The sequence below is a fragment of the Nerophis lumbriciformis genome, linkage group LG21, assembly GCF_033978685.3.
Source record: "Nerophis lumbriciformis linkage group LG21, RoL_Nlum_v2.1, whole genome shotgun sequence".
Taxonomy (NCBI): domain Eukaryota; kingdom Metazoa; phylum Chordata; class Actinopteri; order Syngnathiformes; family Syngnathidae; genus Nerophis; species Nerophis lumbriciformis.
In genome coordinates, this window is record NC_084568.2 from 19386282 (window position 1) to 19401354 (window position 15073).

At 39.1% G+C, this 15073-nt stretch overlaps 1 protein-coding gene across 2 annotated transcripts in view; it reads left to right on the forward strand.

The window, feature by feature from the left end:
• The window catches only part of mcm3ap (minichromosome maintenance complex component 3 associated protein), a 38648-nt gene that overhangs the window by 10243 nt on the left and 13332 nt on the right, over nt 1-15073 (forward strand). For both annotated transcript variants that reach the window (XM_061982766.2, XM_061982765.2), the window contains 15 exons: nt 303-500; nt 733-1001; nt 1096-1258; nt 2353-2510; nt 4843-5060; nt 5718-5974; nt 6061-6161; nt 6841-6972; nt 7351-7464; nt 7560-7712; nt 7905-8102; nt 8995-9063; nt 9150-9284; nt 13943-14096; nt 14260-14512. In XM_061982766.2, the coding sequence (XP_061838750.1) occupies nt 303-500; nt 733-1001; nt 1096-1258; nt 2353-2510; nt 4843-5060; nt 5718-5974; nt 6061-6161; nt 6841-6972; nt 7351-7464; nt 7560-7712; nt 7905-8102; nt 8995-9063; nt 9150-9284; nt 13943-14096; nt 14260-14512 (2572 nt within the window). The remainder of the gene's footprint in view (nt 1-302; nt 501-732; nt 1002-1095; nt 1259-2352; nt 2511-4842; nt 5061-5717; nt 5975-6060; nt 6162-6840; nt 6973-7350; nt 7465-7559; nt 7713-7904; nt 8103-8994; nt 9064-9149; nt 9285-13942; nt 14097-14259; nt 14513-15073) is intronic.

Genomic DNA, 15073 nt, shown 5'->3' on the forward strand with positions numbered 1-15073 from the left:
AAAGCTGGCTGACAGCATGTACAAGGATACATGCCTGTATAAGTACGTCCATCAGTCTGTGACGGCAATAATGGCCCACTGTTAAAAATGATGCAAAAAAAAACAGCGCTAAGAGGCATTCAAAACAACGTGCAAGCTCACACCTATGTGCATGCATCCTATGATTTGTTCTTTTGGCATTGTTTAACACAGTTATCCAACATTGTAACAACATTTATGAGTCTGAAAAAGAGGAAAATCCTCATATGTCCCCTTTAATATAAATGGCCAATAGTTGATTCCTGTTCACACATCACATACAGGTGAATCATGCAGCAGCCATCAAAGAGTACAGTCGTTCATCAGCTGACCAGGAGGAGCCCCTTCCCCATGAGCTACGCCCCCTGACAGTGCTCAGTATGACCATGGATTATCTGGTCACCCAGGTCATTGACCAGTGTCCCGACAACTTGCAGGATTGGTATGATTTTTTCTGGAACAGGACCCGTGCCATCCGAAAGGTAGGATTATTATTAGGTTATTTAGATCAGCTGAGCTAACTGATGAGAACCTAATGAACTATTGTCACACACTGCATCTTTATACCCAGATGGATATTATCATTATGATACAGTATGTTATTTTATAAAAAAAAAAGTGTAGCATCGATAACATAGACTTTCCCAATTTATACTCAGGCTGAAACGCTTTCAAACTAATCTCACAACTGAGCATGTCTTCTCTCGACAACAGGACATCACCCAGCAGCGTCTGTGCTGCCCACACACAGTCTCACTAATAGAGAAGTGTACACGCTTTCACATCCACTGCTCTCACCACCTCTGCGAACAGCCGATGTCTGTTTTTGAGCCTAAGATCAACAATGAGAACCTGACAAAGTGCCTCCAGAGCCTTAAAGAAATGTATGAGGACCTTAAGGACTGTAATATCTACTGCCCTGGAGAGGCTGAGTTCCGCCAGTACAGTGTGCTGCTAAATCTCAATGACGGTGATATCCTACGGTCAGTTCTCAAAATCATATTTACGAACATATTTGACCCCACATCAAGTACTTAACCCACATATCAAATAACTTCTTCCGTCTTGTATGGGCAGGCAAGTCCAACAATTACGTGATGAAGTGCGCAACTCTTCTGAAGTGCATTTTGCAGTGCAGGCATTCGCCGCACTCAACAGCAACAACTTTGTGCGTTTCTTTAAGCTGGTGAAAAAAGCATCGTACCTGGCCAGTTGCCTCCTACACATATATTTCAATCAGGTCAGTACGTTATTTTTTCTAGTTCTAATGTTTTATTGCAATGATATTCTTATAAAATGTTACAAATGAAAGCATTTACTTTATTGGGTTCCTCGATAGATCCCGACACATTTTTATATGGACAATGCAGAGTTTTTCCTTATCCAGAATATCTTGGTATGTTGGTCATGTTTGTGATTGCTAACAATGGCCCTCTTAAGTGAACTCTCTCATGACAAGACTAGTAAATGGTGACTCAACTAATCAGATTGTTATCCGGCTTCTTAGTACCGTTTATCCCAAGTTTTTAATGTACGCTAAGTTAAGGCGCCAAAACAAAAAAGAGAATAGTAATTATGGATTAGATGTAAATAGTTGTTTTTTTTGTGGCTGAAAGCGTTGAAATCCCTTCGTTCATTCAGTCCACATCCACACTTTGATGGCGCATTCGTAGCCACAGCTGCCCTGGGCTAGATTTGACGGAAACGTGGCTGCTAATTTGCGCCAACGGCATCTTCGACCGCCACTCAACATTATTCACAATCATACCCCAGTGTGAGTGGCACTGCGAGCAAGGTAGGTGAAGTGTCTTGCCCAAGGACACAACGGCAGTGAAGGCAGAAGCTGCATTCGTGCCAGGAACCCTCAAGTACCTGGACAGTTGCTCTACCATGAATAAGTTAAACTTGCTTTGTAGTACTGGCCCCAGGCCTATTATTAGATTGTTTTGATGAACGCTTGTAATTTACACAGGTCAACTTTTATTTACAGTAGTGTTTGTTCATCCGCTGCTCAACTCTTCTCGTGTTTGTCAAATCAAATCTATTATTGTATGAAAAATTGCAAAGAAAAGGGTTTTGAAACTGTTTAGTTGTCAATTTAAATTATTTGTCCTACTATCTTTCATGCGTATATATCATGTTCAGTTTATTTTCCTATTGTCAGACACTGTCGAGTGCCATGCAATTTTTTTAAACACAAATAAATCTGTCTTTCCAGTTCTTTATTTAAAAATCAACAATAAATATTGTTGGAAAACCACATCATTGTAGCTAATTTTACATATATGCTTATGATGTTTAGTCCTAGTAATTTTTCTGAATATGTTGGTGCAGGTCAGAGCAAAGGCATTGAAGATACTGAATATTGCGCACACTGTGGGTCCACGGTCAACCGCTTTTCCAGTGGAAGACATTGTTCGTATATTAATGTTCCGCAGTACGACAGAAGCAATTGACTTCATCCAGCAGTACAACCTGAACGTCAATGATGGGTGAGTGTTTGTGATGTTTCGTTATGGCTACATCGTTAACAGTTCCATTTGCTATCATTGTTTAGTTGAAAACATTTAGAGTACATACAATACAGTCTAACCTGTCTATAGCGACCACTCAAGGAAAGTGCAAAAGCAGCCACTATAGAATTTGCGGTCAACTTGATATACATGTGTTTATTCTAGCGTGTGTGATTGGGTAATAGAAATAGAGTTAGTTAGGACTGCAAGATGTTTAATGGGTCTTGCTGGGACACCTTGCTGTCAGATTTTTACACTTCCTGTCTTTCTGCTATTTGGCGTCTGTCTGAAAGTTTGATATCGGTCTGGTATCTAAAATAAATAAAGAAATAAGATTGTGTTAGCTTAATATGTACATGTTGGTTGAGTTTAAATGTATTAGCATGTCAGCTAGCACTTAAACATTACAATCATACAACAATGTTACCTAAATAACAGTGCTGCAACGTGTATTAGCACCGAAATGTCTTGTTTAATTGCATAACAAAGGAACTAATCCACGATCATTAATGAGTCATTAACACTTACCGTATTTTTTGGACTATAAGTAGCAGTTTTTTTCATAGTTTGGCCGGCCGGGGGTGCGACTTATACTCGTGAGTGACTTATGTGTGAAATTATTAACACATTACCGTAAAATATCAAATTATATTATTTAGCTCATTCACGTAAGAGACTAGACTTATAAGATTTCATGGGATTTAGCGATTAGGAGTGACAGATAGTTTGGTAAACGTATAGCATGTTCTATATGTTATAGTTATTTGAATGACTCTTACCATAATATGTTATGTTAACATACCAGGCACGTTCTCAGTTGGTTATTTATGCGTCATATAACTTACACTTATTCAGCCTGTTGTTCACTATTCTTTATTTATTTTAAATTGCCTTTCAAATGTCTATTCTTGGTGTTGGGTTTTATCAAATACATTTCCCCCAAAAATGCGACTTATACTCCAGTGCGACTTATGTTTTTTTCCTTCTTTATTATGCATTTTCGGCCGGTGCGACTTATACTCTGGAGCGACTTATACTCTGAAAAATACGGTGCTGTGTTGGTACTTGTTAGTACCTAACCAGAAGTCTTGATAGTAGACCAGAACCGGAATTATCGGTAGTACCTGGTAGATATGCAACTGAAAAGTTGAGGGAAAGTGCTTGTTGTCTCAGGTGTGTATGTAGGAGTAAGTGTTGTATGCATAGCTCCGCCGACCTGGGCTGCCTCATATGCGAATGTCCATAGTACATAGCAGGCGAGGATCATTGTTAAATGCAGTGCCGCCAGGCTGGCTAACTAGGGGGCACGGCCATCAAAGACAAGCGCGGGGCGTGTCCACCAAAGGTCACTTCTGGTAAGAAAACGTAAACATCACGATGGAACTAATGCAACAAACTTTTGTTCTTAGCTGTACTGTAAAGTTCAAATTTGAATGACAGTAATGGAAGTCTAAGTCTAAGGAAGAAACCACAAGACCTTTCATATCGTAGCAAGTTTTGATACGGTGCAAAAAAACTATTCTGGAATGCAAAATAAGTGGCCAATGGCGCGTTAAACAGGTGGCTGCTATAAATAATGGGTTATACTTGTATAGCGCTTTTCTACCTTCAAGGTACTCAAAGCGCTTTGACACTATTTCCACATTCACCCATTCACACACACATTCACACACTGATGGAGGGAGCTGCCATGCAAGGCCCTAACCACGACCCATCAGGAGCAAGGGTGAAGTGTCTTGCTCAAGGACACAAAGGACGTGACGAAGTTGGTAGAAGGTGGGGATTGAACCAGGAACCCTCAGGTTGCTGGCACGGCCACTCTACTAACCGCGCCACGCCGTACCATAAACAATGTTTCTGCATTACTTTTCGCTGAATGAGACATTTTTGTGGCTGCTATAGCCAGGTTGCCACTAACACAGGTTAGACTTTATGTTGTATCATAAACAATAAGGGAATTTACAATTTTCCATGTCAATTTATATGGGAAGATTAAAAGTCCTTTAAAACATGCTGTAAATATATATATATATATATATATATATATATATATATATATATATATATATATATATATATATATATATATAAAGTTTAACTGAAAAAGTGAGTGCCTTGATTTTTTTTTTTTTGCAGTTTTGTTATATTGTCATTTCCAGTTTTTTGTGTGTTGTCAACATTTTTAATCATATCCTATAAACAAAGAATGACTCGTCGCAGAAGCGATTGGTAATGAATTATCATTTGTGTTGTAATGCAATCACCTGAAATATATTATTGTGCACTTGAATGACTAACGTTTTGTTGACAGTTTGGTCGATCTGAATCGGATAGCCTATCAGGAGCCGGAGCTGCTATCCCAGAAGAAGTCAGACATCATTCTAGCTAAAAGATCAACATTGACTGGAGAGTTGGTAAATGGAGGCACCCTCCCCAACCCTCCTCAGCATGTACCCGTCTGTAGCTTTGACGCCCAGAACAAGTTCAGAGAGGGCATAATGGCTGAGCCTGCTCCAAATCCATTTAAAGGTATTAAGTCGTCCATATGCCATATTTCATTCTGGGCACTGATGTTTATCGACTTAAGTTGTATGTATAACACGTTCTATGAAAAGAGAATTTGCAAGCAACTAGTTTGCTGCATGACAGTCTGACTCGCATGCAAAAAATTAAACATCAAAACACAAAACTGGTATTTTAATACACAACAATTATCGAGCATTTTATGTGGGTAATAACGACTAAGCGGCAACACCCTTCGACACAATAATATAGTGAGATATTAGATGTGCAATGATGTGAATATTATCTTTAAAATCAGCGCACAGATCGTGACATATCATGAATGTTTTTTGAATCGGCCATGTGTATTATAAGGCGCAGCCATGCACCACTGACGTGAGTCAATAGCTTCATGTTCGGTTTAAAACCATGATGTAATGTTGAATATTTGCACAGCGATCCATTACATTTTGACTACACACATTTCCCTTTAAGAGAATTAAAACAAAAGGAAATGCAAAATGTGCTTGTGGTCTTTGGATCCTCACTCAGCTGATTTCTTGCATAACATGCTGACTTAGCCATCAAAGTATTTTCCAGAAAAGTTTAGTTATTTTGAAGCATTTGACGATAGAGATTCCACTGTATGTTGTCATGTCTTAATACTATTTGTCTATTTTGCAGCCATTGCCAGAGTGGAGGTTACAGCCCCGCCCAGTGTTGAATTGCAGCCGCAGGTCTCCCCACCCAGGCCTCCAGAAATCCCAAATGTTTTTGGGATGCAACCAGCTGTTCCAGATAATACGGAAAAGTCAGGCGATTCCTTTCACAGTTTGGCTCTCCCTGCAGATGCTCAGCAGCCCTTCCAGCCAATATCACAGCCTCCCCAAGTCAAATCGCCATCGCCTGCACCCCCACCTCAGCCAGTGTTCAGCGAAGAGGTCTTGCTCGTACTTTGTGTTAATGTAGTTCATGAAACACTTTTGATGCCATTGTCTTTTTCTTGTCTGCCAAATGGTATCACCAGGACATCACGGCTGAAGTGGACTGCTTGATTGAAGAAATAGTTGGGATATCCGCAAGGGAGGTAGCTGCTGATGGTGCTTTTTATGTCACAACAGCACTAGTGTAAGTTTATAGTTAATGTTATTACATTTATTGTGCAACTTCACCGGTAAAAATTGTTTTAAAGGTGTCATATTATGATTATTCTTCTACATTTAAAACACTTACAGACCATTTTCAAAACTCTTTCTCGTCATCCATGTTGTAGTTTTAGCGCTTTCATATGTAGTCTACTGACGGATATACGTTCGGACTATACACTAATTTGTCTTAGACATGGCAACAGTACATGCATGTGCATGTACGAGCCAGTCTGCTCCACAACAAGACAATAGACAAAAATAAATAACTTATTGACTACAGCGACGGAGTACAATGGCGGACTCGCACAAGGCTCTTAGGGTAAATTTCTACCATGAATGGAGATATCCGCTGACGTCACACTCGGGGGAAAAACATCACAATCGGGGCAAAATCCAAATGACTCGTGAGGATTAAGTATGAAGAAAGGCAAGATTGTTTTACAAATATTTCCGCCATGCTTTCGGGGTTTATTTAAAATTTTCAGGACTTAGGCGGATCCCAAATACACAAAAGCAGGTACCAATAGGTAAGAAAAGTTGGTTTTGCATAATAGGTCCCCTTTAACACCCAAGTAAAACTGACAGTGCCAGATGTTTTTGTCTTGTCGTTCATCAATGTCATTGGCTGTGAAATGCTAATACCTCTGGTCTCTCTGCAGTGAGAGCAGCGTGCAGTCGGAGGCACTACTGAGTGACGTTTTAGGACGACTGCTGGAAGAATTGTCTTCTTCTGAGCTCCATCTGGAACAGGAGCGTGTTGCTGAAGAGAAACGCAAGATTGAGGAAGCAAGGTACGTTTGTATAGTTGAGTTAAAAATGTACATCCATTCATCATGAGCTTGTACGCCTCATGAATTTGACCGCTGCAGGTTTTTTTTTTAACAATTTCTCCGGGATGTAACCTTCCTAAAATGCAATAAAGAATTGGGTGCCCAATTTGAATGTATTTATTATTTTATAAAATTTACACTGGTTCAGAACTATATATAAAGCAACCTCACAAAAGTGAGCACACTCTGAATATTTCTATTTAAAAAATGTGATTTTGATACATTGTATCAAATTTTAATTTTGTCAATATTCAGAGCAATGTGAGTATACTCACTTTTGTAAGGTAGTGAATGTGTTTGTGTGTTCGCACAATAATGTCTATTATACATCTTTTCCAGAAGGAAACAGGAGCATGAGGCCTTTGTAGCCATGTTTCGCCTTAATTTGTACACAGAGATCATGCTGGAAGTCTTGGATGAAACTATCAAGGACATTGCCACCACAGTGTTTCAGTAAGGCTGAGTACAAAAGTGTTTTAAAACTCTTCGGATTTGAGTGTTGTATGACGTTTTGTGGATAACACACAGAAATATTTGTTCCTTATTAGGCAGGCAGTGAATGAGAAAGCCCAATGTGTGGCTAAATGTTCTCAAGAGGTCTGCACTGGTCTAATTGAGGAGACTTTAAAAGCAGACATTGCTCTGCTGGTTGAAGATATTCTCACGTCTGAGCTGCAACGTGCTCACAAATACATCCAAAGGTAGGGAAAAAAACGCATGACTTGGAGTTATTAGATCAGATATTGTGATGGTGCCGGTAATACTATATTTGTTCTGATTGCTTTAACTTCAGGCAAAATTTAGTGTTTGTATGTTGAAAACACAAATAATTTGTATGATGAGGTTTAATAGTAACTTCCTTGTTTCTTTTGCTGCCTCATCTGTACAACCAGGTGGCGTGACGTGGTAGCAGTACGTCGGCAACTAAAGAGACAGATGAGAGGCTTTCCAGCGGCTCCTTGCTTTGTCGATCCTCGCTTCAAACTGAAGGCGCTGGCTCCAAGCGCTCCGGCACAGCAGTCCATAGAGGATCTGGCTTGTGGGATGGTGAACTTGGGAAACGGAGGAAGGTTATCGTTCTCCAGCACCAGGTATTCAGTCTTTATTTACTCTTTTGTGGACTCAGTTGCTTTTCTCCGTCAATATTAAAATGTGTGTCTCTGCATTGGGCATAGATACAGAGACTTTGTAACATACTGGCACTGGTGCTGACATAAACGGTAGTAAGCAGGCTGAAACGTTATTTATTTATGTCTTATCCAGCCACTCAGGCAAATCATATTGTCCATGTAGATGCCCATATCTGCTGTACAGATTTGCTTTAAAAAAAAGAGAAGTGTGGGATATTTCTCTTGTTGCCTCATTTGTATTTGACTTTATTAAATGGATATATTTAATGTTTGAATGTTGCAATTTAGTTTGCCAAATATGTAAACAGTCTTTTAAATTACTGATGAAAAAAATAACTTGGTGTTTTGTTGCTATTATCTACAATGAAGTCACTGTAAAACTAACCACACCACAATCGTTCTAACCTAATTTTGCTCAATTCATGAACTACTGCTGCATTTAGGGTTAAATAGCAAACACCATTATCTAACATTGCCAGTATTGTGTATAAATTATACATTTCTGCTTAAATTGTGCTGAATGTTTGCACTTAAAAACGGCAAAATGTATGCATTAAAAGTACTTTAAAATTGTTCTTGTGTTCTGTATTGCTGTTGCTATAATTATGACAATCTTTTACTTTTGTTTCATATTGGTAAATATATTAGTGTTGTAATTCTATTAATATTATTGAAGTATTTAAAATGCTCTTCTGTTCAACTTGCATCTCACAAAATGTTGTTAAAAGAAAACATTTGTATATTTTCCTTTTTTGAGAACTTGTTCAGGGACTGTTTAAAAAGTACCGATTTGTTTCAAATAATATGTAAAAAAAAAACTGAAACCTTATCTCCATTATGTCTTTATCTTCAGGGTTTTGAAAACAAGACAGTTGGCAGTCCACCAAATGAAAGTGCAGTGCTACTATCAGCAGCTTCTTGAGTAAGTCATGGTTTCTTTTTGTATGTTCGGTCCTTTATCCCGTCGAGATTTTAGGTGTACCGTTTGATTTTTAATGTGTGTCTCAGAGAGTTGGTGTGGTCCCCGCTCGACCTGCCAGCTTTGGTGGCTGAAAATACCCACAAGAAGCACAATAGAATCTTCTGGAAAGCTGTTGTCCTTCTACCCAGTGATCATGAGAATGTAGCCAGCCCGGCAAGCAGGTGAGAGTAGCTGTCCTCAAATGTAATATAACGCATATACACTGAACCAGAATATAACCACAAGACTTAAGTTTTTGCGCCGATTTTTCATGAGTTGGACTTAAATATCTAAAACCTTTTCTATGTAAACAAAGGGTGCGTTTTATCTCAAACATTGTTCACAAATATGTATCAATATGTGTTTGTGTTTTCATACGTATGACATATCAAGATGCTATTTTATTGCACAGGTCCGTTTGCATTGTTTTCAAATTGCCTACGCCAGTGATTCTCAAACTAGTGGTACGCGGGCTCCATCTTGTGGGTACGCCAAAGAATAACTTAACTAAATATTCAAACACAGTGTTACTGTTCAAAATGTATGTAATGTTGCAGTGGTCAAAATTATGAAATACACTTGTGAAATAAAACCCCTGCCTTGTTTTTAATGAATATTTAGGCCCACTGCACTCCTGTATTATAATGTTGGTTATTATGGTGGTAGTTGGAGAGCAAAGTCTTTTCTAAGGTGGTACTGAGGTTTGACAACCACTTGCCTACGCCATATAGAGGATGCATGCAACGAAGGATGTAATGAGGAAAATTTGATATCACAGTTATGCAGACCAAACGTATCACGGTTGTCATTATCACTGTATTATTGAACATACACTGAAATATTTTGACCAAGTTATTTAAAAAACAATTAAAATAAGTACACACATTGTTAAAAAACTCACTATTTTGCATGTTTGGTGTTTCTTTTGCTTCACTAACTGCTTTTTCTATTACCCCGAGAAATGCGCAAAACCTAAATATCGCAATGGAAACACCCGTATTTAAAAAAAAAAAACCTCGATTATCGCTAAAACATTTCGGCGCTCTTGTGAGGCGGTTTTTGAGAGACCCACATGCTCAAACAATTTCAAGGGGGCTGTAAGGACATTGACTTTGAGCGATCACCCACTGCCTTTGTCTTCTATTGACATCACGGCAACAGCAGTGGCTGCAACATCTTCCTCAAAGTGGAGTCTCACAAGGTGAGATTTTAAGAGAATTAAGGCTTATGACCCAAAACACCCTTTCGTAGAAACACCTACAAGTCGCAAATGTACTTTGTCGAAATTTATGAAATATTGCTTTTATTTTGCGAAAAACTGCAATGGAAACGCAGTGTTTGTCTGTTTTAATGCCTAAAATTGTATTGATTTTAATATTGTTTTTTTTACTGCAGAACAAGATGTATTAAAAGGAGTAGTGTATAAAAATAAAATCTATTGTTATTATTTCTGTTTAGAGGTCTTTTGGAAAAAAAACACCTCATCTCGCATTTCTCTGAGTATAGACCGATCACTTTGTGTAGGGAGTTTTTCTGCGTTTTTGTTAACGGTTATCATTACATCCCGAGAGGCAGCTATTGTTGATCAGTGTTTCTCTATTTTCTGAGTACAGTATTTTACGATAAATGTAAATTCACTTTAACTTTCCTTTTTTTCGTTGACACAATCAGAATAATATTTCTCACGTTTGGAGGATTTTTCGGAACAAAAAGTGAACTAAAAAGTAAGTAGGGAAAACATTTTTTTTTTCAAACCAATACAGATAACTTCCTGCATCTTAAGACTGATACAGATAAGTTTTTTTATATATATTATTTATTTAAATTTAGATGTAACTGTAGGGTGTGCAGACCTTTCTGTGCAGCCGGTTTTGAGGCAGCTTCTTTTGCAGCACAGGCATCTGTGTAGGCTTTCAAAACAGTCATAGCAATGCCAGCGTTTCAGGTAGCTAATAAGGTTTGATGTGTGGAAACTTTTTTAATGTTTTTCCATTCTCGCAAAATGTTTTGAGAACATTTGGTGGTAATAGCGCGCAAAATTATTTCGTCTGAAACGATGAAGTCCCACACAATGGACGCCATATTTTTTTACTGTGCGCTCAGGGGAAGTTTACGACAGGTCGTTTACAACAGTTTTTGTAGCTGCGGACCGGTCAACGCTTGAAAATTTGTCTCACGGACCGGGGGGGGGAGAATGTATTTTCTTTTTTTTTTTTTTTCTTCTTTTTTTTTTTTGTCATAAAGAAATACAATCATGTGTGCTTACGGACTGTATCCCTGCAGACTGTGTTGATCTATATTGATATATAATGTATATATTGTATTTTTTATTTTTTTATTTTTTTTATTTTTATTTTTTTTACATTTCTTGTGCGGCCCGGTACCAATCAGTCCACAGACCGGTACCGGGTCGCGGCCCGGTGGTTGGGGACCACTGGTTTACAGCACAACCAGGAGAAAAGGCCTATATAATAGCACTCTAACCCACCTACAGCACAGTACGGGTGATCTTGTCTCCATTAGAGCGTTTTTTAAATTTTTTAATCAGATGTTATGTTATTGGATTTACCGGTATGACGCCATATCTCCTCATATCGTCCCGATAATTATCTGTCCGATATTTATAATGCACCTGTATCATAGAACAATGACATTGTCCTTCCTCAGCGCAGCAATGTAAGACTACATACTCTTCCGCCTGTGGTGGACCCGGGCCGGTAATAACAATTTGCTATTGTCCCCGATAAACAATATTTTTTAGAACAAATTAAGCATAATAATGATGCGAATGCAATAACCCTTTCAAACACAATAAAGTTGTATCATTCTGTCTTTTTTTACTGTTGTAATTGTAAGTCCAAAAACTTTTAATCATCCTAAATAAGGAAACAAATAATACAAATAAAATTATCTTTAAAAAAAAAAACGTTCTATCTCTGGTAGCATGAATGTTATTAAATAAATGTTGAACATCTTTTTCCACAGTAGAAAAAGTTGTCAGGTGTTTTATTTTTTAAGTCTAATGTTGCTCGTTCGTCCCTGGTGATGGACTCATCTTGCTCATTTGGGTTAAAGCCAAAATATTCAGCACAGGACAAAAATAAATAAATAAATAAAGCCTAAATATTCCCACACATTTGGCTTTGCAATCATCTTTTTTTTCTGCTAAATTTTTGTTACCTTCCGGTGCTTCTCACGAGTGAGTAGCGCCTCGCAAGGCACTTGCGCTCAAAATAGGGGTGTAACGGTACACAAAAATTTCGGTTCGGTACGTACCTCGGTTTGGTTCATTTTCGGTACAGTAAGAAAACAACAAATTATACATTTTTTTGGTTATTTATTTACCAAATTTGTAAACAATGGCATAACATACATATACACACAGGGTCCATTGCCAGGGTTAATGTGGTCAACATATATAAAATAAAAACTAAATAAGATAAGGCTCAGAATGGTTTCTTAACAAAACCTTTCTACATATAAAGTGCTTTTTTTGTACAATTGACCACTAAATGGAAACACCCGAATAAGTTTTTCAACTTGTTTAAGTCGGGGTCCACGTTAATCAACATTAAACTGCCTCAAGTTGTAGCTCAGATTAAATAAAATGACAAAACTTTTCTTCTACAAATAAAAAGTGCAACATTAAACCGTTTCAAGTCAACTCAGCCTCAGATTAACTTTTATTTCCCCCCCCAGCCTGGCTAGTTAAAGTTAAAGTCCCAATGATTGTCACACACACACTAGGTGTGGTGAAATTTGTCCTCTGCATTTGACCCATCCCCTTGATCACCCCCTGGGAGGTGAGGGGAGCAGTGGGCAGCAGCGGTGCTGCGCCCGGGAATCATTTTTGGTGATTTAACCCCCAATTCCAACCCTTGATGCTGAGTGCCAAGCAGGGACGTAATGGGTCCCATTTTTATAGTCTTTGGTATGACTCGGCCGGGGTTTGAACTCACAACCTACTGATCTCAGGGCGGACACTCTAACCACTAGGCCACTGAGTAGGTAACTTGGCAGTAAGAGGATATATGGGCTTATTGTTCTTCCACCATAGAAGTGGGTCAAAATCTAGTTTCTAATGCAATATGGTCTTAAATCTGCTGCTATAAAAACATTTGTTATTGCTTTAGCCCTGCCTGACTCGCCGAGGAGAGGCTGCTTGAATGCGGTGGTGACGCTTCAAATGGGTTAGCATGTTTGATGTGTTGTCAGAAGCAGCTGCTGAACAATGTCAGCAAACCTCCGTCCTCCATTGTTGTATTGCGCAGCCAAAGTGTTCCCAAACGGGAGATCTTAACGAGGCAGGAGGGTCTTCCAGCTCTGGCTTTTACATGTTGTCGTTGCTAGCATGCCGTGTGTTGTGCCTCGGTGTGCATTGTTTACACAACGTGCGGTACGCTACTTAATATGTCCGTGTGGAAACTCGTTCGGTACACCTCCGAAACGAAAACCCCGTACCGAAACGGTTCAATACAAATACACGTACCGTTACACCCCTAGCTTGCAACCTAAGTGTGTCAAAAATTGTGGATGACCGACAAGAGGGTTCACTCTGTTGTTTTAGTTCCGCATTTGCATCAACACACTCAGGTGCTGAGAGTGATGCACAGAGTGAACCCTTTTTGAAAGAAACTAGAGACAAATGAAACAAAAACACATTGACCGGTAAAGTTATCAAGTTAATTTTCATTCGTCGTTCGATTATCAATTGGTTCAGCGAGTATAAGCTGAGCCTATATACCTCCCACCACCTATGGGAGTGCGTCATAACAGCGAAAGGTCACGGAACGTCGTACAATGATCTGTTTGTACTAACAAATGCCTATTTTCTGTTAAGGATCTTGTCAGACTGGCTGGTAGTCAAGCTTGGTGGGGGCCAGGAGTCAAAGCTTATAGAGGAGCAACGGGATGGCACACTGCAGACCCTCCATCTATCTAACACCATTAAGGAGAAAGAACAGCACACCTTTGAAGTCAATGTCAGCGTCAAGGTTAGTCCTTAAGCCAGGAGATTTGTTACAAGTGTTTTGCTCAACTAACAGCATGGGCTCCTTACTGTACCCTTCTTGTTAATGTAGAAAGTGATACAAGATGGGTTGTGGACCAACAGCCATATGTGTGTGTGTGTGTCTCATTTGTGTCTTTATCGTCCAGGTGTCCAGAGGTCCCCTGACTGAAGACTGCTTGTCTGAAATTGAGGAGTGCTTGGATCTGCAAGGAACAGGAGCGCTGATAATGTTGCTTCCAGCAATAGCCTTCTCAGAGCCCCGGCGCGATGAGCTGGACGTGACCTTGCTCTCGGCCCTGCTTCAGCTCAAACAGCTGCAGCAAGCCAGCGCCTGGCACTGCCCAGTGCCTCTGGTTATTCTGGTCCCTGGCACCTGTAATGCTGAGACACTTGAAGAAGGTAAGCGATTCATATCCGTGTTAAATATGCACGCAACTGGTTTCAAAATAGCGATAAATAAGCTTTATTTCAGTGTTTGTGTTAGGCAATTGTTCGAAGTGATCATGATCTATTTTCTATTATACAGACAGGGTTTCCCATTCATGTATTTGATAGTGGCAGTACGCCACGGCAACAAATTAGCCGCCGCACTTTAAAAATGAGGGTTTTTTTAACCTGCAAACAAATGAAAGCACAAAACCCAAAACCAGTGAAGTTGGCACGTTGTGTGAATCGTAAATAAAAACAGAATGCAATGATTTGCAAATCCTTTTCAACTTATATTCAATTGAATACACTGCAAAGACAAGATACTTAATGTTCGAACTAAGAAACTTAATTTTTTTTTGCAAATAATCATTAACTTAGAACTTAATGGCAGCAACACATTGCAAAAAAGGGTGGTTCTTTTCCTTTTTGGTCCAGAGGACACGACGTCCACAGTTTCTAAAAACAGTTTGAAATATGGACTCATCAGACCACACAACACTTGTCCACTTTTCATCAGTCCATCTTAGATTA